The sequence below is a fragment of the Betta splendens genome, chromosome 11 (genome assembly GCF_900634795.4).
Source record: "Betta splendens chromosome 11, fBetSpl5.4, whole genome shotgun sequence".
In the NCBI taxonomy this organism is placed as follows: Eukaryota; Metazoa; Chordata; class Actinopteri; order Anabantiformes; family Osphronemidae; genus Betta; species Betta splendens.
This window is the reverse complement of record NC_040891.2, coordinates 13741870-13767848: the sequence shown is the minus strand read 5'-3', so window position 1 is coordinate 13767848 and position 25979 is coordinate 13741870. Positions and strand designations below refer to the sequence as shown.

At 47.3% G+C, this 25979-nt stretch overlaps 3 protein-coding genes across 4 annotated transcripts; 1 reads left to right on the top strand and 2 right to left on the bottom strand.

Moving 5' to 3' along the window:
- Window positions 1-609: 609 nt before the first annotated feature.
- On the bottom strand, window positions 610-1791 carry LOC114865637 (transcription and mRNA export factor ENY2-2-like). Of its 2 annotated transcripts, XM_029166930.3 has the most exons (5): window positions 1584-1791; window positions 1406-1480; window positions 1231-1301; window positions 1066-1140; window positions 610-877 (listed from the first exon to the last, which is right to left on the bottom strand). In XM_029166930.3, the coding sequence occupies exons 2-5, from the start codon at window positions 1471-1473 to the stop codon at window positions 801-803; spliced, it is 291 nt and encodes a 96-aa protein (XP_029022763.1). In that variant the 5' UTR covers window positions 1474-1480; window positions 1584-1791; the 3' UTR covers window positions 610-800. The 2 variants fall into 2 exon arrangements, with proteins under 2 accessions (XP_029022763.1, XP_029022762.1); XM_029166929.3 differs by having other exon boundaries at window positions 1406-1783.
- An 85-nt stretch (window positions 1792-1876) lies between these two features.
- nudcd1 (NudC domain containing 1) lies at window positions 1877-18823 on the top strand. The gene is made up of 10 exons (XM_029166927.2): window positions 1877-2108; window positions 2465-2619; window positions 4974-5159; window positions 6042-6225; window positions 6499-6687; window positions 9753-9960; window positions 12338-12482; window positions 13082-13207; window positions 17001-17160; window positions 18334-18823. Exons 1-10 carry the CDS (start codon window positions 1994-1996, stop codon window positions 18621-18623), a joined length of 1758 nt encoding a protein of 585 aa, XP_029022760.1. The 5' UTR covers window positions 1877-1993; the 3' UTR covers window positions 18624-18823.
- A 3687-nt stretch (window positions 18824-22510) lies between these two features.
- trhrb (thyrotropin-releasing hormone receptor b) lies at window positions 22511-25511 on the bottom strand. Its single transcript, XM_029166928.3, has 2 exons — window positions 24156-25511; window positions 22511-24080 (listed from the first exon to the last, which is right to left on the bottom strand). Exons 1-2 carry the CDS (start codon window positions 24924-24926, stop codon window positions 23649-23651), a joined length of 1203 nt encoding a protein of 400 aa, XP_029022761.1. The 5' UTR covers window positions 24927-25511; the 3' UTR covers window positions 22511-23648.
- Window positions 25512-25979: the final 468 nt, after the last annotated feature.

Below are 25979 nucleotides of genomic sequence, written 5' to 3'. Positions count from 1 at the left end.
CCTGCATTTGGTTTTGTTGGCTCCTAGTGACGCACAGTAAAAGCAATCTGCTGTAGCTTTTCCTGCTGAACCACAGGATCCAAGGACCAACACACAATGATTGGAAACTTATTTTCAGCAGCTTCAGTGTTTCTGCATCACTTTCTTTTGTTATTTTTTATTTACGGCTTTGCTTTAATACGAATGGAAACTGTAGTGTTGCTTTTAGCCTTTTGTTCTAATAAACGCAGACAGTTTTCTCAGTAAAATTGAAGTGGCTGTTTCTCACGGTTTTTAGAGAACATAAAACCAGTGAGACTCTCTGTGGGGGAGCTCTGATTGTCAGGGTTTGCAGGTTAAGTAGTTCTAGTCCTAAGAGTTCTTTAAAACAGATGAACAAGCACAGACATCTTCACACTTTAGATGTCTGAATAGCGAGTTTTTGGATTTTTTTAGTAAACGCATATAAGACTGGATGCAAACATGTAGGATTGAATATCTGCTATTATAGAGATTTTTTTCCTTTTGAGTTGAATAAAAATAATGATAACCATGACACTGAGGTGGAAATAAAGACCCATCAGCACCTTTTATGCAGCTAAATAATAAATAAACAAACAGGACCCCAAATGACCAAAATAGGCTTGACTTTATTTTTTTTCAAAACTGTAGCATAACAAACTAAAATCAATATGAAAACACACACATACAAAATAAAAATAACACTTCAGCATTGCTCACAATGAGAACAAACATCGGCCTGGGTTTGAACTGTGGACCTTCGGTGAGTAAAAAAAATGTCTAGATGTAAATCATCACATTCACAAAGTTGCATGCTGAGCTAGAAAAGCTCTGATTCTCTGAAGAAGTTCTTTCTTCACACTGTCTGGTACAAGTGCTGCAGAGGGAGACAAGTAATTAAAGCAAACATCAGAGCACTTAGTGAAGTAAAAACACTGACCTCAAATCAAATAAGATGTTAATTATATCGTGTAGGCTTTTCAGTGTCTGTGCAGCAGGCGTCTCTATTGAACCAGTATCAGCTTATTCTGATTGAGCTGAGCACAATAAAAGCACGTCTCGTACCTCTGCCTTTTGGTGTGACTTCTGTGACCAGGTCCTCCACCGTGACGTGCTCCAGGCCCTTTTCTCTGATCACATCTGGACACAGTCAGTTACGTTAGTGAACAGGATTCATAGAAGCACAACACAGTGACTTACATGTACACACACCCCGGCGCAATACTGTACCTTTGCAGTGTGCTTTGAGCTGATCCTTCCATCCGCACTCCACCAGCTTTGCCCTGAGTAATTCCTTTAACCTGCGGCCACAGATCATGTCGGTAATATATAGCATGTGAAAGTGTACAGACAGACGTCTCTAAATCGTTCGTGATCAAACCACCACAAAGAGAGAATCACGTACCGCTCCCGTTCCCCCATCTCTATCAGCTTCTGGTTTATTGCAGCCCTCATTTGGGAGTCTTTGCTCATGATCTGACTGGAAGTAAAATACAAACTGTAGCTGTGTCAATTACGACGATGCGATATGAAGAAAAAAGTAGAAAACGGGTTAATTTTGCAACCAGTCAGATAGACGGTACCCTTTGTTGGACTTGATCAGCTGTAAGACACACGGTCCGACTGCACAACGCTACCGTGTGAAATATTCGATGCTTAACGGTTCCCTGTTTCCGGCGGCTAGCTGATTAGCATAGTTAGCTAAAGACTGAACAACGTCAACGATAATACATGTAAAAATCTGGTTTCACAGCACAGCTAAGCGTCACTGGACCGAGCCGGTGTTCTGACAACAAAACAAGAGCAGTCGTTCAAATGCAAGAACCGCTAACGAGAAAATGCATCGAAAAATCAATTTCCCGGGAGCCCCCGCGAAGGTTGGGTCCGCTGCAAAATGATTCCGTGTAAGACAAACCGGAAACTTGTTTAGGTCCAGGTGGCTTCTTCAACGTTTTCATCATATTGTTAAGCAGCCTGTGAACGTTTATAAGACATGGCTGCGTCTAATTATTCCTTGAAGGTTAACAGGGACCTGCTGGACCCCAACTTTGACAGTTACAGGCTGTCTCTGGACGCTATTCCTACTTACAACGTAGAACTGGACGCTGGTGAGGCAAACTTAACACATTACTGCAAAGTTAGCGGGTGAGCTAGCTTAGCACTTATACTGGACTGACAGCACTGATGCACAAATTAAACCCTATAAACCCATCATATAGTGCTTCAACACTGCTCTGTCTGTAAACGAGTGGTTCCAGTGAGGTCACGGCCAGTTGGTCCTTACAAAAAATGTCCTAACACTGATGCCGTTTACTGTAACATCAGAACTGCTCTGAATGTAAGATTAAGTTAATGCTGTAGGTGTAGTAGTTGCTGCTATTGTTCGTTGCACGTTGCCAAAGTAATCACAGGTTTATTAATGGTTGCTTCTGATCAGTATCCTCTGTTTTTCCACTTGCTGCAGCTGTGGAAGAAGTGAAGCTGAAGGATGCTCAGTACACCCTGGAACACATGCGTGCGTTTGGCATGTACAACTACCTGCACTTAGACCCTTGGTATGAGGACACGGTGCTGTTTGTGGACTGCAAAGGAAGGGTCCTCTGTCTCACTGTCACCCTAGTAAGTTCTTAAAACCGCCTCCTTATTCTCAGACGCCCTTGTAGCCTGTCGCTGTTTATATTTCAACAACATATGGTCTTATTTACTTTGTCTATATGTCCTCCTGCTGGTGTCTACATTACAAGGCAAATAACTGTTTGCTTGTATTTGTAATTCATGTCAAATGTTGTTTTGATGTCATGGCAGTGTAATTATTGGTGGATTTTAATGCTTGTGACGCACCAGTAGGTGGTGAACAAATACTTGTGTAATAGCAGTCTACTCTGTTTCTGACAGGAGACGTCAAAACAAAATGACCACTGTCTAAAACATTATTGTTACTTTACACTACAGTGTTAATGTGGCTCATTATCGTTTCTCTTTTTCCTGAAATGCCAAATTAGACACACTTGAGGGATGAGATTGTCAATATTCTTAACAAAGATCTAACCTTTATTTTGTTCTTTGTTCATATAAATCAGCACGGGAGATAACGATTAGTTGTCATATGTCTGCAATTAATCACAGCACTGATTACATGTCTGGCTCTTGATACCGATCCCTGTTTGTTACCCAGTGCCAAGATGCTTAGACGAGGGGCAAAATCAGCCTAGTGACCTTTATGACAGATCATTCTTTTATGTCTAAGACATCATTGACCATGATTAGAGATAATTGGTACCCCATCGGTGATTTTTATGTCCTTGCTGGCCTAAATGATCATCATCATATTGTAATCCTGTGAGACTGTATTTCTGTCTTTCAGTGGCATAATTAAATGAGTCTTTATGAAAATATGCCACTCAAAGTCTAATTACAATCATCACACGGTGATTATTATCCCTGGCAGTTCCTTTTGTGTATATCTGCAGGGATGTGTACTTCGGCACATTATACCTTGGTGGTTCACTCTCTGTTCGGGAAATTAAAGGTGCGGATGTTGGCAGAAAATGATCTCAAAGGTCCATCATACATAAGGTAGTGATATAATACACAGTGTCAAGCTCCATGGCAACAGCAAAGCAGCTGATGCTTAATGCTGTTAGTTCACACACTGTGTAAATGACATTCATGTGGCAGCATATCTATCTGTTTCTAATAATGCTCATTGAGTAATGAATCATGTAGGTGTAGACACACGTGTGGCCACATGACGGTTGGTAACTTTGTCCCTCATGTGTGTGCTCTGTCCTGTTGTTCAGTTTGAAGTTCTTGTGTCGTCTTGTGGCCTTTTAAAAAAACAAGCTCAGTGGTCTGGACATGATGTTTTTGTATCAGATGTCAGTCAAGTGTTTTCCTACAGGATTAGACGCCTCATTCTACGTGAAGGCAGTGACCTTTCTCCTCTTCTGTAGTTCAAAGCCCCTCTGGATGAAGTGTTGGTGTTCGAGTCTCTGAGTCCCGGCCGGACTGTTTAAAGACAGCACTTTGATTAGATAGTGGCACTAAGAGTGCCCACGTTTTACATTGTTCTAGCATCTCTCCTCCATTTTTATATATCCTGTAATGAAGTTGAGAGACACGTTGTGTCTGTAATTAAATAAATTTGCTACAGTTGAGAAATTTGAACACTTTCAAGCCAAAAACATTCTGTATTGGCTTCTGGGATGTGAAGCTTTGCTGGTTTGCTGGTGTTTTGTGATATATGCCAGCAAATTGAATGCATTCAGATGAGACAGGCAGTTGGGCGATGTCACCTTGGCAACAAATCCTCAAACATAAGTGACAACGTGGGATGTTTTCCTCTTCCCGCGCACACAGAGAGCACCACCGCTATGATGGCTCAGCCATTGCTGTCATGTAAACAGTGATTGCGTTTATATACACCTAAGGAAATCAGGTGACGTGGGTAAGCTGGTGTACAGGCAAAAAAAATCTGCAACATATGAGCAATCAGTGTTCACCCTTATGTTTGTAGACGCACACACACGCAGAGTGACAGGAGACGCGCGCGCGCGTGTGTGTGTGGCTCCTTTCACAGCTCAAACCATCAGATTTGAGCTGCAGCAGCAAGAGACTTTTCACATTAGTTTGAATCTGACTGTGTGCCTTCTGATTCAAGGACGCTGAGGCGTTGCATGGCGATGACCTCTCTGTTGTTCATCTGCAGCTGTTTGTGCTGCAGATGCACAAATCTGATGAGAACCTGGTTGTGTCTTAATACTATTGTAGAAAATACCAGGAGGACAGTCTTTATCTTGGATTTTGACTGTTGATGTTGATTGCAACAAATTACCTTTTATAGTTTCCTTCACATCCACCTATTGTTTTACGTGAGCTCCTTACAGACGCATGATAATTTAGCAAATGTGGTGCAGCTTAAATGAAAATGGAAACACTGTCTGACTGATGGCTCTGTTGCTTTCTGCATCCAGGACACGGCTCTGGGGAAGCCCAGAGAGGTTTTTCTTACATCTGCCGAGTCCAGCGAGTGTGAGGGTCGTCTCTGTGCGTCCCTCAGCCTCACCTCAGCAACCTGGGCCGCTCTCTGTGATGGCACCGGACGACTCTACCTCCTCCGGACTGGCAGGAGGGGGGCTGGTACCGACACAAAGTGGGAAGTAAGTAAAGCATTTCAAATCATTTAGACTTCTTCATAAAATCTGAACTATAGCAGTTGCAAGAGTTATGGGACATTGAGCTCTTGTTCAAAGCCATGCGCCTTCAGGGCCAGTTACATAATCACAGTGTGGATCATATCGCACTGTCACATAAGAAGTCAAATTATTCAGCAGAAATAGTAAAACGCACCAGACGTCTGTGGAAGTCACAGTGATCCGTGTTAAACATTTGAGGCTTCAGAGAAAGCTGGCGGTCTTTAGGAGGAATCAGACAAACGCTTTACTGGGCTTTATTGTCTGTTTGTGCAATTTGTTCATTTAAGCTCTTATAAGATTCCTTTCATGTCGGCTCAGTAGCGGATAGAAGTGACCTCAACATTTGGGTTCATGCAATAGAATGTAACAAACCGATCCAGCTTCTTTATGACATTAATGATGTGTCCTTCATTTAAATTCCTGTTGGCTTTTTTATTGGCCTTCGATCATTAGCCATCTTTATATTTCATGTCACTGAAGAGCAAGCTGTGTCTCATAGTATATTCACCAGTTCTTCTATTCATGAGAAGATGGAGCAACACCGCCCACTCACCTGTCACATGAACACTGACGGTTGCATTGTTGTTTTTATTCGATTTCTTTTTGTTGGTGAATATATGTCAGTAAATAACTGCCAACTGAAATGTCAGAGGTTTGAAACCTACAGCAGAGTCTCTATTCACGTTACTTTCACTTAATGAGACAACCGGTGTCAGCATTATGACAACCCTTTCATCCTGGCAAAGAATCTGTCTTGCACTTCTGTATTTACTACAAGAAAAATCGCTGGATCACAGTCAGCTTTTAGTGAAATGCTAAGATCACTTGTTGCTTGTGTGCCTGAAGCCACTGTTCAGTGAAGACACGGGGGAGCCGTTCATCATCCTCCACAGCGTGTCTCACGTCCAGGCTGGAGTCCACAGCGTAGAGGTTCTGCTGCTCCGCATCCAGAAGGACCCGGAGGAAACCACAGGAAGCGGATACTCGGTCTGTCTGGAGTGGATCACAGTCGCCAACGCTGCAGCTCATGGTGGGTGGTGCCCTGACCCAGTGTCGCCTGTGAATGAGCAGGACTAGTGTGTCATCAGTTTAGCCTCAATTAGGATCAAAATAGTGTCCTGACAGTTCGGTCATAGCCTGTTTTTAATGGAGCTTAATTACTAGGTCCCATATTGTAAGCATTAATTACCCCAATAAGTAATCTTGTGCTGTAGCTGCTGACATTATCGCAGGTATCAGAGGAGTTTTATGATATGAAACAACAATGTTTACATCCATTTGTGTTTTTGTTGTCCACATGCAGGTCAGGAGAAAAAGTACGAGGTGAAGAAGAGGAGGCTCCTCAGAGGGAAGTCGGTGCCTCATTATGCGGCGGTGGCGCCTCAGGGGAAGGGGCTGATAGTGGCCTCGGAAAAACCCTTCATCTTCACACATGTGGACGGTCGACCTGTGGAGCAGCCAGACCTGGAACCCATGGAGGTGGAGAAGACAGGTAAGCGAGGTCATCAGGCATTACCTAAAGCTTCTGTGACCCATCATCTGAGGATAAATAGAAAGAAGTTCTCAGATTTACAGGGTTTTTGTCTGCGTCAGAGTTGATTCAGCAGTTTTTTCTTTATGAAACTGTACAGTTTAAAATGAGTGTTGGTACATGTGTTATTGTAATCCACAGATATTTTGTTGCATGAAAAATAATTTCAGGCGTCCAAGTGGGTTGTTAGACGCCCTTCAGTAAATGTGGACTATTACGTTGTAAAATTCAGCATCACTCTTTCCCTCTTCAGCATAACTTGACACACAGTGAACCCACATCAGTCAGTAGTTTAAATTAACCCTCTGCACATACACTGCTCTACATGCAAGTGCATATTATTCTAATGTTGATCTGAAGCCTTGTTCAAAGCGGTTGCTGTGCAGTGTTTTGGTTTTCAGACAGCTTCGTGTTCAGACTCTGGGGAAATTGTAGTGTCTGAAAAACACCTGGAACAATTTAAAAAAAATGATAATGTGGGCATCTCTGATTATTTTCTGCCAAAGCTCTTTCTCTCTTTCTCTTTGACAGTGATTGAATGCGTTACCATTTGGATGTGTTCACATCTGCTGAATGAAGTCACGCTGTTGTTAGGTAGATTTGTTTTAGGCTCATTTCCTACAGAGTCTTTGTGTTTTCTTGGATTCATGTGATGATGAGTTTGGCTTGGCCGTGTTTGGACCCAAACCCTGAGATCGATGAGTGCTACTCATTAAAATTATATATTTGATTTAAGGTTGTGATGTTGTTGTCCTCCAGTTGATTATCTGAGCAACAGAAAAAAAACACCAAAGTGTGAAAAGCAACACTCTCACATTGTCGAGACTGGAGCAAACTAAAAGGTGTGAGCATTTGTTAAATGACTGTTCAACAAGTCATTATCAGAACTACCAATAATTTCATCTAATTAAAGGAGTAGTTGTAGTTTTTTTTAATATCCTGCAGGTAAAAATGAGGCCATTTCACATGTATGTTGAAAATAAATTCAGATTTTAAGCAGTGTGACTTTTCTACGTGCAGATTCTTGACTCTGTCCTTTAAATTCACACGTTCACGTCCTCCCAGTTTTAAGCCGTCACCCGTTTCCTGGCTCGGTTAGACTCACCCCCTCTGAGCGAGCCGACAAATAGCTCGCTCTTTCCGAATGCATAAAACCCCTCTGACCCAGACGGGAGCGGCTGTGTGTGTTTTTATGTAAGCAGAATAATGGCAGCTTTTTAGCCAATCCTTTTATCAGAGCTCTGCTTTTCTCCTCTCAGAGAAGGAAGTGGATTACATGTCAAGAGAGGAGGCATCTTCAAAGCGATGCACAGGGAGCAGAGAGGTGGAGGAGGCTCTGAGCCGCAGACACGCGTGTGCAGTCGCGGCCGTTTGCTGTGAATGCGTGTTCGGCAGCACGTGTGTCTGCTGCAGTTTGCCTCCGAGCACATTAAGTGCACAAGCAGAGCGAGATGAGCTGTGGAGAGGAAGAAAGTGAAATGAAAGATTTGGCAACTCACCTCTTTCCCTCTCATTAGTTCCTTTGTTGATTTGGTCGGCAACAAAAGGTGATAATGAACATGTCTCTGCCAGATCTGTTGGTTTGGAGCATAATTATTGGCGTCATTTCAGTGCTTGGGCTTTGCCAATGATCACATAGTGTTGTGTATGATGGTTCTGGCACTGACTCCTCAATAGGAGTGCTGTATACTGAGAAGTTTAGCTGGAGTTGTCTGCATAGAAATCAGAAGGACTAAATATGTGCCGTGGATACATTGCAGTAAATGTAATAAAAGAGAATTTCACTTACCGATAAATCAAGGTCGGTGTTCTGTGTTGATAATCAAGCGTTCACAAAATGTTTTAGAGGTGCATGAAATTTCTGAGCTTTCTCTGCAGCTCGTCCAGCTCGGTTTCAGTAAGTGCTGAGTGCTTGTGTCTGTCTGACTGAATTCCTTGCTCGTCTTTGCTGCTGAATTTGAGTCGGACTGTTGCTGATGGGTTCACTGGCCTTTGCTCTTGTCAAATGCCCGGCAGCCTTATTACAGGAGGAAGGAAACAGAGTGGCCTGAAAGAAAATCATCCGTGAGTCACCCTTTTCATCAAAGAGCCTCAAATGAACTTTATTTTCCAGATATTTATCACTGAACAAGCTCTGAATCATTCAGTGAAGATGCGAGTCGACCCGGTTTAGAAGCGGCTTCCGGTCCGGTTTCTCCTGCGGGTTGTTTGTTCCGTTCAGGACGATGTTCTTGGCGACTGCGCACCGTTGTTCTGTGGAAGGTAAAGAGGACACAGGCTGCTCGAGCGGTTCCACCCAGGCTTTTAACAAAGCAGCGCCGCTTGCTTCCGCCTCGTCGGGCCTGTACATCTGTTCACACCATCGCCACCCTCCTGATTATTGTGCGTGTCATTATGTCCCAGCACACAGTGCAGGTGTTACCGCTGACTGCAAGAAACGATTTAACGATGATCACATCATGCTAAGAAGCCAAACGAGGTGCTGAGTCAGAGTCAACAGAGAGTTGGCCTCATAACAATGTGGGCACTGGTGAGAACAGCCTGGTTCCCTGACATTCTGCCGTGACGTTCCTTAGCAGCGCCTGACGGACGGAGGTCCCTTCACCTGAATCCTGTTTTACAAACCGCATTTCATCTTCTTCATCTTACTTTGTATATGGATGCAATATTTCTGCAACAGGTTATGCAGTAAAAGTATTTACAGCAGCCCTAAAACACAGCAGCTTTTAGTTGGCAATAAATAAATCCCCAATAAAACCCAACTGGACTTTATGGATTCTTCTGCACAGCACTGATGATTAGAAATGTTAAACTGTGCAGGAGGATTGTGTTAATAGCAGCACTAAACCCCATCATTTATAATAATTTATCTACTTTAATGGTTTTCCATCTGCAGGGTCCGACTGAATATTCAGGACTTGTTCCCTCCATTCCTGCACAGTATTGGATGTTTTATGTATGACCATGGAACAGCTGGATCAGGAATGTCATTAACTTTAGCAGCGTTTCTTCTCATTTGAATGCAGATCCCATTTACTTCTGGCAGCAGACGGCGGAGGACGTCACGGTGTGTGTGCGCATGCCCGAGGGCGTCACCAAGGAGGAGGTGCGCTTCAGGCTGACGGCCGACACCATCAGCGTTGCAGTTCAGGGCTTCTCTCCTCTGCTGGAGGGCCAGCTGTTCACATCTGTAGACCCTGAGGCCAGCACCTGGATCATCAAAGACCACAAGAGGTTGGGCACATTTAGGGACTCCTCATTTGCTGCACAGTACAGTAACGCAGCAGTCTGCTGTGATAGTGCATCTGAACCAGTTGCCCAGGGAGACGCAATCTCCCAATTCAAGGGACAATTTTGATCCGCAATCTTCTGCTTATTCTCCTGAAGGTGAACACCCCGGGAGTAAAAAGAGTTGTTTCAAATAAAGCCCTACACCAGATAAGACACGACTTCATTCATCCCACGGGAAATAGCTGTGGCCTCCCTACACAGTGTGCGCATGGACATAGAAGCCGTATAATAGAACGAAAGCAGCGTATGGATGCGTCTGTATGTAAATGGGAGTAGTGTTACCAATAATAATATACAATGAACGCAGCGCCTGTAACAAGAACAATTAGCGTTCAGGGACAGAACGGAGTGTAGGTCGTCTGGGATTTAAGCACTTTAAGACTAATAGTGTTTACTTGTGTTAGTGGAAAAGCTGAGGTTTGACTGTTTGCCTTGTGTGGTTCTCATGTGGGTCTCTGGGCATGAAGCACTTAGCTTTTTGTGTGATGAGGATTTCTATGACGGTGAGCAGTAAAACTGCCTTGTTGCATGTCCCTGTGACCTGGGTCACCGTGCTGGCGCTCCACCAGTACACACTAGTACACACCAGTACAGCTGCAGCACAGTATAGCGCTATAGAAAACCCACCTGAGCAGAAGAAACCTCATTGTCGACCACAAAGAGCCAGCCGCAGCGGAAATGCAGCCGTTGAACATCTTGTCCTTTGTGCCAGTGAACCAGCATCCTGCTTTTTAAATTCAGCGTTGCAGAAATCCAACACAAATAGAATGAATGGTCTCATAACCATGGAATCTATTAATGTGTTAGTCATTGTGGGTTGATTCACATCCTTTCTTCGCCTCGCGTCTCTGCTTCCTGTTCCTTCAGCGCGAGTCCTCCAGTGATACGTCCTTTGTAAGCGTTGCATGGACTGTTTCTCAGTTTCCTGATCATCCTTCAGACGTTTAAAAGCCTGTTTGTGAAGGATGAACAATATGTTCATGTCTGTTTGTGAACCGTCTTCTAGAAATAATGTGGTTTGGATGAGAAAGCGTTTACGCTGCATGTTTCAGGTCAGAGGTCATGTCTGTCTGCAAACGCAGCGACATCTAAACTTAGAAAATATTGTTGAAGTAACCAGAATCAGAATGAATGAGACTGCTGAAGTGTAAAGTCAAACATTTGTGTTTTGTTTCAAATATTTACCCGTGGTCTTATCTCACTCGGCCGCTTGGACTGGCACCATGTGTTTGTGATGTAACGGCTCACAGTGTTCTGTTGTGTTTGGCGGCTCTGCAGCTGAACAGCTGACCCACAAAGCGTCTCCTCAAAGGGAACCAGGAGACATGAGGAGGAGGATCTGATGAGTTCCTGTAGTCTGTGAGCTCACATGTTCCTGATAGTTCCACATGTGCCGTCGCTGTGACCCGGCCCTTCATCCATTCACAGTGTGGGTGCATTTAAGAGCACATGGAGCTAACGCACCCACGTAGCTCGTTATGCTCTCTGGACTAATGGAGCCGTGCCTGATCCCACTTCATGTGCCTCAGCTAGTAACGACAGGGAAGTAAGAAGCAACACACATGTTAATGGGGACATGTGTGTTCACCTGATTTTATTTGGATTCATTCATTTTTTTTCCCCTCTGATCCACAAAGACCGATCTTCATTAGCATCATGTAGTGAAGTATGAGGGGATGAATAGGCTTTGTGTTGAATTCACAAGGCTGAGTGACAATATGCAGACGCCACAGCTGCTGCAGTGAGCAGCACCTGACCTGAGATCTGTTCAAACACTAATTCATTCAGTTAATTTTATTTGTATATGCAATTAATTTTTCATTTATTGTTTGACTAATTCTGAATGAGTTCCTCCGTTATTGGACCGGTTTCAGGTTCAGTTTTAGTACTTTTAACCAGGTGGACACTAATTCTGCAGTTACAGTATCTGGATGAATCATACTTTAAGCCCAAGTCCTTGAACATCATATGTTGTATTTGTAGACTTGAACCTCTGAGACAAAACCTCCAGCACTTCTTGTGATTTTTAAAGTTTTTCACTTCTGGCCTAACTTGAAACGCTGCTGCTGCTGCTGCTGCTGCTGCTGCTGAGGACCATCATTTGACTTGATCAACTCCAGCCTGAATTACTCTTCTCGTTCCCCTCTGACCTTTCTCATCAACACTGCACTTCTTCCCACCGGACCGCTCCTGATTGGATGCGCACCGGTTGATTGCATCATTCTTATTCCAGCGGCACCGTCCATTAGAACGGAGGCTCTCTGGAGTTGAGGCTTCTTTGTATCACAGTACAGTATGTGACCTGTGAATGTGTCCACAGCCTGGAGGTGACCCTGCAGAAGCGCGGTGAGGGGCCCACGTGGTCGGAGCTGGTGGTGGGCGACCGGAGGGGGGAGTATGTGCTGAGCGAAGAGCAAGCTGCCGTCATGCATGAAAGACTGAAGCACCTCACGTCTGAAGACCTGGTGAGGCTGAGTTATTAGTGCTCCGATGCCCGGGCGCTGCTCCTGTGTCTTTACTGCTCTCTCTTTTCAGTGAAAGCTTTGATTTCTGCAGAGCTTCTTAAAAATGTGAGTTGCTCTGCCTTGTACACATGGAGCCAGTTGACGGAGCTGACGTCATCTATATCAACAGCGTGCTTTGATGGCATATTTTTAACCAGTTTGATTCTGTGGTATGTGTTTGAAAATATTACTAAGCCGTAAAACCTCCACGAAGCTCAGCTCTGTTGTTTTCTCATGAGGTTTTCTCACGACCTCGCACATATTTTTTTACCAGTAACTTTTAGCGTCCCTCCGTCCTCTGTGGCCTCCATCACTTTTCTCTTCAGCTGCTCTGTGTCTGTTTCTTCCTGGCGTCTTGTTCACATCGTCACACTCGTCTCCAGGGTCGTTCTCCGTCTATCATTCAACAGTATTTTTAGCCTCTTCTACACCTCAGCCTCATCCTTCATTAGTATCATCTGGCTCCACTTGACGAACTGCGGTGCAGACCGTGCTTTTACATGTTAATATATGTAAAACAAGTGTAACCGTGGCCTCTGTCTGCTTTCATATTCCTCCAGAATGGAAGCCCGGATGGGGACAAGCCCCCTTGTAACTCCCAGGAGCTGGAGGACTGTGATGGGTTCCCAGACGACAGCTCCAGTCTCACACATTTTGACGGAGAGTCACTCAAGCCCACTCAGGTGGTGAGTAACACCCCACTTCTCAGTCTGAATCTGAAAAAGGCAGCGCTCCCACATTTCTCATTTCTGTCGACCCCTTCCATCCTTTATTCCCCTCCATGCGTGCGTTGCAGGCTACTCAGTGCCGCTGCTTTATGACCTGCCCCTACAGTAATTATCCAGCCTGCCATTGTCACTGCCACTTGACCAGAGTGCTCCACAAAGGCCCAGGAAACAAGGAACACGCAGTGCTGAGTTATTCCCATCACCAGCGTCGAGTCATGAATAATAATGGTGCATTCACAGAGCACAGTCGGCAGCATCGCGTCTGTCAAATAAATGCATCTGTTCCTCTGGGCCTGTGCTGAGTTGAGTGATATGCTTACCTTTGTTGAAGGTTGATGATGAATTGTATGATAGGTGGTGGCTCAGGTCCGGCGATTGTTCACACTGTGTAAAAGGATATTTGCAAGTTGTCCTGGCTGTTTGATTCAGTGTGTGCGAATCGGCTTTAACAAGCTGCAGCAATGCAGGAGTCGCCTGTTCTTCCAGTCCATGCAGAGCGTGTACCTGGAGGGGCAGAGCGTGTTCCTGTGTGGAGTTTACTGTAATTGAAAACCGCGGGTTATCAGGCAGCCGGCGTTTCCTTCAGGGTGAGATGCACCCGAACAAATGAGATTTGCCTTTTGTCCAGATTCTGGCTTTTTGTTTGCTGCCCGGCTTTCTGCCGCCGTGCGGGTCAAAGTTGAGCCACGTCTCGCAGAGAAAGGCGCCGGCGCTTTGTCCTTGTGTCCAAATGTACGGTGCCTTTCAAAACTTTGTTCATGGTGGTATGTGGAAAAAGAGAAAGTATCTGAGTTCCTGCCTCAGACTGAGATCCACGGAGGCTTAAGAAACTAAAACTATAATACATACAGTATGTGCACTCAGTATAGTGTAGTTAATCCTGTAGGATGAGTTTTACCCCAGTAGCAGGAAATGAATGAATGAGGGCGGTCATCGGTGTCATGGGCCCAATGATGAAAAAGTTTATTCTTGAAGTAATGTAAGTATTGTAAAGTTTGAAAAACAGACCCAAGGTTGAAACTTCTCCTTTCAGTTGTGCCTGTTTGTGGAAGTGACATGAGCACTTTAGTAATAGCGTCAATAAGCTCAGCTGAAATCCTCAGGTACTGGTTGTATGACGTGGACAGTTTCAGCTGTAACAGTGTTAAACACTGAATAATAAATAGAAGTGAACGCTTTCCTTTCACCAAATCTTTTATAGACGCTCGTCTTTCAATTTTAAGAATTCTGCATCACAAACTCCCACAACAGAAACGGAGCCTTTCATTATGTAATGAAAGACCAATAATGAGTGAGCTGAAAGTGCAGTGTTGGGTTTGTAAATAAAAGCCGTTAATGCGCCTTTTTCCACTTTGCTGGGAACGGCGGCCGAGTCTCTGAATGCGCTGGATCGGACCCTCACCCGCTCAGAGGGTCGCTGGGTTTGTTTGTTCCGCGTGGCAGCGTGTTTATCTGCATCTCGGCGGACGCCGTATCTTTCTATTCCTCACTTCCGACCCTCATTGTGTCCGCGCTAATGCTCCGGCCGCTCGCCGGCCCACTTGAATGCATCCTGACCTTTTGTGAGGAAAAAAACACGGGCTTAAAATTGTTGCACCTTCTATTAACTTCACCTTCTGTGGACGTGTGGGTCGCAGCTGAAGCCGTGAAGCCTGGTTTTCATGCGTGTTCCCCAGAGGGAGGCTGAGTCGCAGCCGTCCGTTATCTGAGACCTTTTATGGTGGCGTTTATCAGAGCATCTGAGCTGCGGTGGCTGCAGGCCGTCGCCGAGGAGCCCGAGGACGTTATTGATATTTGAAAAGATCTGAAAAGGTCTGAAGTGATTACACAGAACGCAAACTATAAACCTTCCTGCCACAGTTGAAAGAATTCAGGCTTTGATACATTTATTTCATGTGAGGCTTAAATATGTTAAGAGAAGATAGTGACTGTGACACAGATAAAGGTTTAGTATTAATAACTGGAGTCCTGCAGTGAATGACGATAGAACCACGTCGGCTCTTAATACAGGCATCTGGGCTCCGTGCACTGATGCGCTGGTCATTGTTACTGCAGCCTCTCACTTCCTGTCCTCCATCTGCAAAAAGCCTTTGAATCAAAGAGCCCAGATACACTCCAGAGCCTCATTCAGCCTGACAACAGGTACACATTTATTTATTTATTACCTGTAATCTCTCTCTGAATCTAATTGTACTGCTTCATGTTTTTGCGCATCAGTCACGTAACATTAAACACAAAATATAATTTCATATATGTGCAAACGTCATTTAAAGCTCAGGACCCAGAAATCTTTCTGTTTCCTAAGTGTCCTGTGCACACATGAATAAATTCTATTTTAAATATATGTTCCGTTATTTAAAATGGAAGCGACGTATGTTCTCCCCCTGATTCAAATATTGCGTCTAAATTCTTCTGTGCTTCTCCGTGTTTAAAACAGAGGCTTCTCTGGTTTTACTGCAGTTGTTGTTACTTTAGCTCTGTTTGGTCCTCTGGCTTTGAAGGTAAGACCTGCACCGGCTGCAGCTCAGGTCTGAAATAATAAGCAGACCGGAGACCGAAGCCAAAGGTGCGCTGTAAAATAACCCGCTAAAATCCCCATGATTGGATTTTTCCTTTTTTAGCATCTTTCTGCTAGCAGGCCAAAGAATAAGGGGGGAAATGGTTCCTGGTCCATATGTTAGTCATAGAGTAATAACGCTGAGCCACTGGCTGTGGAAGCGTCCTGCAGGTGAGTGTGGCTTTTGAATTACTGCATAATGTAATTCTTAATAAAGGCGCTGCAAAGTTGGATTTGCTTTATTTTCCCGTTTCCATATTCCTTTAATGAGCTCATGAGACCAGCGCGTACCTCCACTCCCACTCCCACCCAGCAGGAGCACGCAGCATGGAGGCACAGGTGAAGGTGTGAATGCCTCGCTCTGCGCCACGAGGCCCATTTTTACATCAGCACGTGTTTGTACTTCGTGTTCGTCAGCTGATTCTGAGTGCAGCTCACAGACGAACCCTAACCCTCCACGTACTCCGGTCACGATGAGGCTCAAACGTCCGTAGTTGTGAGTGATGAGTGAGTGGTTGTCTGTGTCGGACCGGCGACCCGTCCCGGCTGAACCCTGACCTCTGGAGGCCACGACAGGCTCCAACAGGCCCCGACCCCTACGAGGAATAAGCCCCCACAATAACCAGCGAGTTTCTGTGTTGTGAGGCCAAAGTGTGAGAGGAGGTGGAGGCAGGCGTGATGCTAAATGACTTGTTATGGTGCTCAGCCGTCACCCAGCAGCTCATGGGCCGGATGAAGCCTACAATGCTCGTCAAGCTGAGACGGGGGAGACGGCGCCTGACAGCCCAGCGACGCGCTGCCAGTTGGATGGTGGGCTGCCTTCAAACCAGGGATGTGTGCGAACAGTCGGATGTGGAGGACGATTGTGTCCCAGCGACAGTCAGTTACTGTGCAAAACAGACGAGTCGGAGTGGAACAAACCACCACTGGTGTGTGTGTGTGTGTGTGTGTGGACCGCCCAGGACGCGTGGGCTGGTTCCTGAGGTCTCAGCCATCACTTAATGAAGTGCACAGAGTAGAATGTCACAGGTTTGGTCCTCGGGGGTGACGTGTCCATCACTGCCCCCGTCCTTCACACCTCAGCTCAACCTGCACGCGTCTGCGTCACACTCGCCCTCTTATTGTTAATTATCCATTCACAGGAAGCGTGACCCAATCCAAGGAGAATCCATTTAATGTGCTCTGTCTCTCCAGGTGAACCTGAGCAGCCACCAGTACCTGTTCACGGTGGTGGCGGAGCCGGCCCAGATGCCCTGTCTCTGCCTGCGGCACGACGTGGACGCGCTGGTGTGGCAGCCTCGACCCGAGCAGCCGGGGAACCTGTGGGAGCACGTGGCCACGTTCAACGCCCTGGGTGAGAGCTGTGTGTGTGTGTGCGCAGTGTGTGATAACACACATGAATGTTTGAGCCCATACGTTGCATGAAGCTAAAAATGTCACACGTTAAGATGAGTTTTTATCGCCAAGCAACCGCTTATGTCCTTCTAGTCTAACGGATGCACTCCTCAATCATACGCACTGTTCAAACAAGCATCACAGCTATTGTTCCATCAGACGTTGTGTTGTTGCTCAGAGCAGCAAAAGAAAGAAAACCAGAATCTGATCAGATGGAAATGAACTCGTTTTCACGCTTTAAAGTTTGCTTTGCTGGAGTTACATTTAATATGAGGCTGCTCCCACTGAGCGCAGCCTTTGTCCTGCTCATGGACACTTGAACACAAAAACAAACGCATTGATTTGCCAGGCATAGAAACGTGTCCTAACCAGGAGAATCCAGCGGAGTTCAACAAGTGTCTGACTAGAAAAAGCAGGCGACGCTTCAGGAATGTGTGGAGCCAGTCACACGTGGGTGCGAATGAAACGCCACCCGTCGTATCCTCACCTCCACTCCAGTGGAAACGGCTCCTTAACAATCAGCCACCTTGTCTGTGCCCACGAGTGGCTCCGCAGGGGGCCGTCCACGCAGCCGTGGGGCAACAGACGGGCACTGAGCGGGTTTTTAACACCAGCCTCGCGTGTGTTTGTGCGACCGCTTGGCTGATCTTCATCTCCGTGTTTGATGAAGACCGACACGTTGAGCTGAATTATTCATCTCACAGATATTAGCGCTGTTTACGTCTGCGGAGCCTCGGCCGCCGCAGTTGATGGATGAAAGAACGTCTGAATCTGCAATAAACCCGCAGCTGATGACACCGGGTCGTTTAGTGGCTCCGCTTGTAACAATGGGACCCGAACGGAAATCTATTAAATTACAGCAAGCGTTTATCGACGGATCTCTCGTCCCCTCGGTTTGTTATTGATTCATAATTAAAGCGGCCGATAGCTGGGATGTTTGTCTCCTGTCTGAGGCTCCGACTGATGTTTTGACTCTGGTTAATTAAACTCAAAAGTCCAGCAGAGCTTCAGAACCCAGACCTTCCAGGCTGTTGAGCCTCCGTTTCCGCCCTGACGGGGTTCTAAACGCTGTATCGGCTTTTCACTGAGTGGACAGAATGGACTGCAGCCGTGTGCGTGTGTCTGCTTCCAGGCTACGTGCAGGCGTCCAAGCGGGACAGAAAGTTCGCCACCTGCGCTCCGGACTTCTCCTACGCCTCGCTGTGTGAGTGCGTGCGCCGCGCCTTCATCTACCGGCAGCCGGCGCCGGTGGACACCGTCCTCTTCAACAGGAAGCAGGGCCGCCAGGTGGGACAGGTTGCTAAGCAACAGGTGGCCAGCCTGGACGCCGACAAGCCCATCCTGGGCTTCAGAGCCACCAATGAAAGACTCTACATCCTGACCCCCACGAACCTGTTTGTTCTGAAGGTCAATAATAATTAGATTTTCAAAAGCTCTTCATGGGTCGTTCTGAGCGGAAGATGTGTAACGTCCTGCAGGAACGTCAGCCTGCGCCGATTGTGTTTCACCTTTTGAGATGAATCATTCAGTCATAATCAACGGAATCACATTATTTGACCATATTAACAGACACGTGTGCTGAGCAGCGAGTGTAAGTCCAATAAATAAAGGCTTCAGATGTGTCTGCATGTGTGACTGACTTATTGATGGCTCTGACAGGTGGTTGTAGTGTTTGGGGACTTGGGGAAAACGGTTCCTTTTATTCGGTTCTGTGGACGTATGACAGACGTGAAGGTTCATTTACCACATTTGCAGAAATGTGTTGCAGACTTCACACTGACTTCTGTTTCCTCAGCTTCAGTCCAGAGCGGATCAGTTGAACCTGGAACTCAATCATATCTGCTGTTTTTCTGTTTAGCCTTTAAATGGAGATTTAATCTAAATTGTGTTTTTCCTCTGAGCTTTTAAATAAGTGCAAACCTGGAGAAATCCTGTAGACAAGTTTCAGACTAACGTTCCTTTTCCCAGAGCTGCTACTGGTGTCGGCGAGTTCCACCTTTTCATGCTGAGCCCAGAATGAAACCTGCCAGCGAATAAAGATTCTGGCTCCTTCGTTCAGCGGAGACATTTTCTTTTGAAGGAAACTTCTTGTGCAGTCACAGCTACATACAAAAAGAGACACTAATGGACGCCTCCTGTAAACGGAGAGCGATGTTCCCCTTCTGCCTTTTTCATGTTTCTTTGGCTGTAACACTGGAATATGGAGACAGACAGCAGATCCAGTGTTTTTATATGGTGGGATTGAAGACGACGCCTCGCTCTCGTTGAGCGGTGCTGTTGGTGTTTGCTGTGTGAACTGGACCCACGACACACGACGCCGTGGTTTAGATGCATCCTGGTTCCATGAAGGTGATGTTGGAGTAATTAGAGTCCTCGCCTCCTCAGACCTGCTGCTTCCTTGCGGCCTCTTTTGCCCCTTTTTCCTTTTTCCTCTGTCATTTGTGTCTCTAATAAAATCCAGTTTAACTCAGTTGTCATTGAATTACGTGTGCAATTGAATCAGGGCGCACCGCTTGGTTTCATTAGCTGCACCATCGTCCCTGGAACACTTGACGAGCCGCCTGTCGAGCTGATGTCTGAGGATGGGCTGTGTTGACTCAGACGCAGGGAGGAAACATGTTGTGAGCCGTTTGGGCAAAGATACGACTCGACAGCTGCATTTCCTCAACCTCCGCACTGCTGCTGTCCTGCAACCACTGTGTCTCTGCGAACTTCATCGAAGCAGCAGAGATGCTTTTTAACAAGTGAATCTGCTCTGAATGAGTTTCGGAGGCTGCGGGTTCGACGCCGGCAGCTTCGAAGCACACGCTCGGCTCCTCGGTTCTTTAATTAATGCATGAATCCTAATCAAAGGAGGAAGACGGGGGGGATTATACAGCACTGACACATGCAGTGAGTCATATGGCATTTCACTTTAATTAACCGGCTGCTTTGATGAAGGGGATGTATTTTATATTTGTGTTTAGTTTAGAGTGAAGCCCGGCCCACTGTTGTAGAGTGCAGCAGACTCCGTTACCATGGTTACAGATGATGCAGATGTGTCCGTGTGTGAGAACGAGGTGACCTGAGGAGTCGACGCTCGGCTGCTTCCTCCTCGCGCTGAGAAACTGGTCGTTGCTTTAAATGCTTTACATCCAGTTGAAAGCCTTTACTCTGGTGAACGACAGCGCGCTTCAAGCCTGCGGCCGCGGAAAAACAATTGGTTTGTGATTAGAGCTCAGCTCCTCGTGATTGAAGCGACTCCGCTCTGCAGGTGTTAATTGGCACATTCGTAATGATTAAACAATTAAAGTAAACAAACCCACGTATCCCACCGGCGGCAGAATCAAGCCGCTAAATGGTTATTGAGTTGATTGCACATTGTGGTGTAATAACTGGAGCTTGTCCCTGACGCCGTGAGACAGGAGCTGCACCGTGACCTCCCCACAGGCAGGCGGCGCCGTGACCTCGCGCCGTGACCTCTGCGTCTGCAGCCGGGGCTCAGAGGCCTCACGCCTCCTCCTGAGTTGGTTCTCAGTGGGTTTTAAATCATAAAAAGTTCAGTGTGAAGTTTGGGGCTCGTTGATGTTTTAGTCAAATAAGAAGCTTTGTCTGAACACTTGCTGCTAAGCTAATTCAGCTAATGTGATCATTTTATGTAGTCAGACACACAACTTATGATTTATTGGAGACCAACATTCATGTTAAAACCTGGAAAGTTTGTTTTTTCATCTTTGTTGACAAGAATAAAATGACAGCATATTATCCCTGAAACAAAGCAAATGCTTGGCTGTAACTTCAAAGTATTTGCTTTCATTAGTCTTTTAAAACTCAAAGCTGCTTCGGCTCCGCTGTCGGAGACGCGGTGACTTCTCTTTGAACCGTCCTCGTCCCGCTTCGTGTTCCTCCGCGTGTAATTATTCATAAAGGCTGTAAGGGAGCTGTAATTACCCCTCCCCTTGTCTTTGTAGGTGTCAGTGTCTGGGGCGTCAGAACCCACACTATCGGCCCATTATGGCACAACGACCTCTTTTTATTGTGCTCCGATCACATTGACTCCAGACGGAGCATCTCTTTGCTTCCCTGCGTGTGTGAGTGACGTCCGTCTGCTCGTCCGCCATCATTTCCTGCTCCGCGGCGGCACGTTGGCCTCGTGCCCTCCCCTCGTACTTCATCCGTCCCCCCTCTGCTCCGCGGCCGCTGGGACACTTAATTCAGGTGAATCCAGACTATTTAATATTATGGTTTGGAACTTCCACAGGGGCGCTAATGACTCATCTGATGTCTGCTCTGATAATTGCACCCTGTCAAACACGAGCCCAGTCCCAAGTCTTCTGTGCCTTGTGTTATTTGAATTTATTGCTTGCTGCCAATGGATAATTGCTGAGATGATCCTTCTCTCTGCTTCTCAATCATCTGCCAGTCAATGAGATGAGTGCTCCTGCTGTGGTGTCCTTGACCACACGCAGCTTTACGGCCGCTTCCTGACGTCAGTCAGTCTGAACGAAGCCGTGAAAATACGCAAGGTTGATGAAAAAGCTTCAATTAGACATTGATTCATTCACTCACTCACTCATGGCTGTGGAGTTAATTCAGCTGCTGTGTTTGGAGACCAGAAATAGCTGCTGCCTTCCTGTTTTTTTGCCTCAGATTTGTTGATCTGTTGCTTTTCGTTCATGCTGTTGATGCAGATCAGTGCCGCCGGCCCACAACGTGTCCACTCGTTACAGGTGGATCCACAGAACCACGAGGACACACAGGCAGCAGCGGAGACGCGTCCGTCGGGGAACAACTGAAGGGTGATGTTTTACGCTCATTCTCACTTCTTACAGAGGAGCAGGGTTCACGTTCGAGCAGAGACGCTGCCGCCTTTTCAAACGCAGCTCACACAGTTTGAGTCGATTATCACCTAATCAAAACTGCCTGACAGATTCTGGCTGTTTATATGAGGCCATGATTGATGCATATGAATGAAAGAATCACATTTATTTGTAAAAATGCAAGATTTCTGCTCCTCTGGTGCGTTTCCATTATCTTTTTAAAATGTATTTGAACTTAAGTGGGCATATTTGCTTTCAGCCGACAATAAGATACAGTGTTTACCCTTCACTTAGTGCTTTCCTGTGCCCTGACGCTTAATAAGTGGGTTGTTGTTGTTGGCTGAGATGGAAAGTTGAGTTTAGAATCTTAATCTTCTGCTTCCTTTCCTTTCACTTTAAGCCAAATGTGTCTCAGCAGGGGGTCATTGAGAAGAAGGGTCAATAAAGCATTTAATCAAGTTGGAACAAAAGAGAGGTCGTCTCTGAATGTGCAAGAAGAAGCAAAGACCGTTTGAATACAGAGTCAACTTTTATTTTCAATAAGATCAAATGTACAAATTTAAAGTTAATAGATAAATGTCAACAGATTCACTGGGTAACAAAGCAACACAAAAGCTGCAGCGACAGCACATCACACAGTATAAGTTAGACGTCTGTGACCAACAGTCACCGTGTACACGTTACCGCACGGCTGCATGAGTGCGAGTCTGAGGCGACTAAAGCAAACGCAGCGAAGCATCAGAGTAATAAAGCTGACGTCACATCAGCATGAACAGCTTCCACGAGGTCACATGACACTAAACACACACCTCAACACTGACGGTAAACCTGCACAACTATGTACAAGCCTTCACAGGGTGTGTGTTGGACCCACAGTGGGGGGTCCACTGTAGCATGAGGCCCAAATCAACATGTAAGTGTGTGGGTGACATCTTATAAACCTCTGGTGAAATACGCCTGCGTGGAGTCAGGACTGTAAATATTAAAGCCTGGAGCTCAGCGTTGTGTCCTCCTCACTCAGAACCACACGCAGCCTCAGCAGCGTCTGCAGCGTCTGCAGCGTCTGCAGCGTCTGCAGCGCCTGCAGACGCTGCAGACGCTGCAGCGCCTGCAGCGTCTGCAGCGTCTGCAGCGTCGGCGCCGTGGACAATGCGCTCGAGGCCGCGATAACGTCCTTCACAGTAAAAATAGGAGCTGCTTTGTGAGTGAAGGTTCAGGTGTGAGTCACGCTTTAATGGACCATCTGCCCTGAGAACGGGGGGGGGGGGGGGGCAGCGTCCAGCTGCTAAAGCCGCACGGGGACCGGGTCGTGTGTGAAAACACGAAACCTCTGAAGAGAAAATGACGATGAGATCGAAAGAAAGCTATAAATCCCAACACTGACGAGCTGCTGAGTCTTTGGTTTGTGGAGCCGGAGCGTGGACGCGTCGGGTCAGGTCCGAGTCCGGGTCCGAGTCCGGGTCCGGGTCCGGGTCCGGGTCCGGGTCCGGGTCCGAGTCCGGGTCCGTCTACGCGCCAGCCGGACCTGGTGATGGCGGTTCTGTTCGCGGCCTACGTTCTGGATGGAGCTGTGTGACGTTCAGTCGTTTTCCATGAACCCACTAACAGACTCCATCAGCCTCGCGTCCCCGCCCTCTGACCTCTGACCTCAGGCATCGCTGAAGCCGCCCCTCGCGTAGCCACAGGCCTCTGAGAACATGGCCTTCTGCTCGGACAGCAGCTCGTCGGTGACGGTGAGCTCCTCCAGCTCCGTGGTGAAGTGCTCGGCGCTCTCGGCGACGGAGGCGTCCTTGGCGGCGCTGTAGGCGAGCGCCACGCTGTAGGCGGCCGGCCGGTCCGCGCGCCCGCGCCCGCGCCCGCAGCCGCAGATCTTGCGGAAGGCGGCGCGGAACTTCTGCGACATGGCGTTGTAGATGAGCGGGTTGACGGCGCTGTTGAGGTAGATGCAGGTCCGGCAGAAGAGCAGGAACCAGCGGTCCAGGTAGGGCTCGGCCAGGAAGGAGTTGACCACCACCAGCGTGCGGTAGGGCGTCCACAGCGCCGCGAACAGCACCACCACCACCGCCAGCATCTTGGTCACCTGTGGGGGAGGGGGGGGGCGTCACTATGACGACGACAACAGTAAAGCTCGCATTTTAGCTGGAACAGGACGTACCTGTCTGCGGGACGTGGCCGTGGAGCTGGAGTGACGCGAGTTCTTGCAGCTGCTGACTTTGCCCGGCGCGTGGCCGTTCTTCTTCTTGTCTTTGGGGTCGGACGGCAGCGGGTTGAGGAAGAGGATGCGCGCGATCAGCCCGTACATCACGGCGGAGAGCAGCAGCGGCAGCACGAAGAAGACGCCGAAGTCGAAGAAGTAGATGGGCAGGTAATACTTCCTGGGGACCCGGTAGGCGCAGGTGGTGATGGTGATGTTGTCGTACTCCAGCGTCTGGATGTCCGACAGGTAGAACCACATCACGCAGTAGAGCGACGTGAAGGCCCACACCAACACTATGATCTTCTTGGCTCTGGATAAAGTGCAGAGAAACTGCGCTTTAATCGGGTGGCAGATGGCGATGTAGCGCTCTATGGTGAAGGCGGTGATGGAGCAGGAGGACGCGTTGATGCCGAGGTACTGGAAGTAGGTGATGCTGAGGCAGCCGTAGTGGCCGAACACCCACGACCTGAAGATGCTGTCGGCGACGGCCGGCAACCCGGCGGCCGTGAGCACCATGAGGTCCGCCACGGCCAGACTCACCAGGTAGCAGTTGGTGGGCGTGCGCATGTGTTTGGTGGTGAGCACCACCAGGATCACCATCACGTTGCCCACGATGCCGAACGCGCAGATCACGAGCAGCAACAGGCTGCTCAGCACTTTGTACTGGACGCTGTAGTCGGTCCACGTCCCCAAAGTGTGCTTCTCTGACGGTTCCGTGAAGTTCCCCATGTTCGACGCGTCCGACGGCGCCAAAGGAGATTTTACGCGCGGCGAAAGCGAGTGAAAAAGGAACTCTACAGGTCGGAAAACGTGCGGCTCCACAACAAACGGCGTGGAAGTGGAAGCAGGCGCGTGCGGTGCGTCAAGTCCGCGTGCAGTGATGAAGAGCGGCTCGCGCTCCGCCGTCGCGCTGTGCGTAAAGAGCGATGCGTCGCCGTGGGCTCGTCGGAACAAAGTGTCTGTGAGACAGACGGCGGCTCGGTTTTGAGCCGCGCTTTTGGCACGAGCTCGCTTTACGCACGCGGTGGGATTAGCCCATTCCTGCGTATTGGAAACCAGACGTCCCCGTGGACGCGCACTAGAACGAGAGCGCGTCCACGTGACGCTCTGACATCAATAATCATGTACAAACACCGGTTTTAGTGCACACTGAGCAGCAGTGAACGCAGCGGGACCGTTCCCCTCATTAGACAGCGTCCATACGTTCATTCATTCATGTGAATGCGATGACAATGAATATGACAGCCTCATAGACGTTCAGTCATTTTCCACGTGTGCTCTAATCTGCGTTTGTGTGTTTCCACCCACAGACTCCAGCCTGTGGAGCCTTAAATCCTCTGACCCCTGATCTGCCTCTGAGCTGACCTCGGATCTGCCTCTGGCCTCTGCTGAACCTCGGGCAGCTTGTGGCTCCTGAACGCAGCCCAGCAGCTGCTGCTTAACGTGCTCCTGTTCTGCTCGTCCAGCCTCAACATGAAGCCTGTGTTCAGGTCCAGATGAGCGTCCTGTAACTCAGCCTTCACAAAAAAAAAAAAAAAAAACCCAAAAAACTCAGCCTTCACAAAAAAAAAAAAAACCCAAAAAACTCAGCCTTCACAAAAAAACAAACAAAAAACCCAAAAAACTCAGCCTTCACAAAAAAAAAACAAAAAAAAAAAACCCCAAAAAACTCAGCCTTCACAAAAAAAACAAACAAAAAAACCCAAAAAACTCAGCCTTCACAAAAAAAAAACAAAAAACTCAGCCTTGACTTCCACGCTGCTGAAACACTTCATGCTGAAC

What these genes read in the sequence shown, in the direction of transcription:
- LOC114865637 (XM_029166930.3), bottom strand. Translation starts at nt 1,473, where the DNA reads ATGAGCAAAGACTCCCAAATGAGGGCTGCAATAAACCAGAAGCTGATA. An exon ending in GAGATGGGGGAACGGGAGCG is followed by an intron (nt 1,302 to 1,405) that starts GTACGTGATTCT and finishes CTGTGGCCGCAG; the next exon opens with GTTAAAGGAATTACTCAGGG. An exon ending in AGTCACACCAAAAGGCAGAG is followed by an intron (nt 878 to 1,065) that starts GTACGAGACGTG and finishes CTCCCTCTGCAG; the next exon opens with CACTTGTACCAGACAGTGTG.
- nudcd1 (XM_029166927.2), top strand. Translation starts at nt 1,994, where the DNA reads ATGGCTGCGTCTAATTATTCCTTGAAGGTTAACAGGGACCTGCTGGAC. An exon ending in CAACGTAGAACTGGACGCTG is followed by an intron (nt 2,109 to 2,464) that starts GTGAGGCAAACT and finishes CACTTGCTGCAG; the next exon opens with CTGTGGAAGAAGTGAAGCTG. An exon ending in ATCATCAAAGACCACAAGAG is followed by an intron (nt 9,961 to 12,337) that starts GTTGGGCACATT and finishes ATGTGTCCACAG; the next exon opens with CCTGGAGGTGACCCTGCAGA.
- trhrb (XM_029166928.3), bottom strand. Translation starts at nt 24,926, where the DNA reads ATGGGGAACTTCACGGAACCGTCAGAGAAGCACACTTTGGGGACGTGG. An exon ending in CGGCCACGTCCCGCAGACAG is followed by an intron (nt 24,081 to 24,155) that starts GTACGTCCTGTT and finishes CCTCCCCCACAG; the next exon opens with GTGACCAAGATGCTGGCGGT.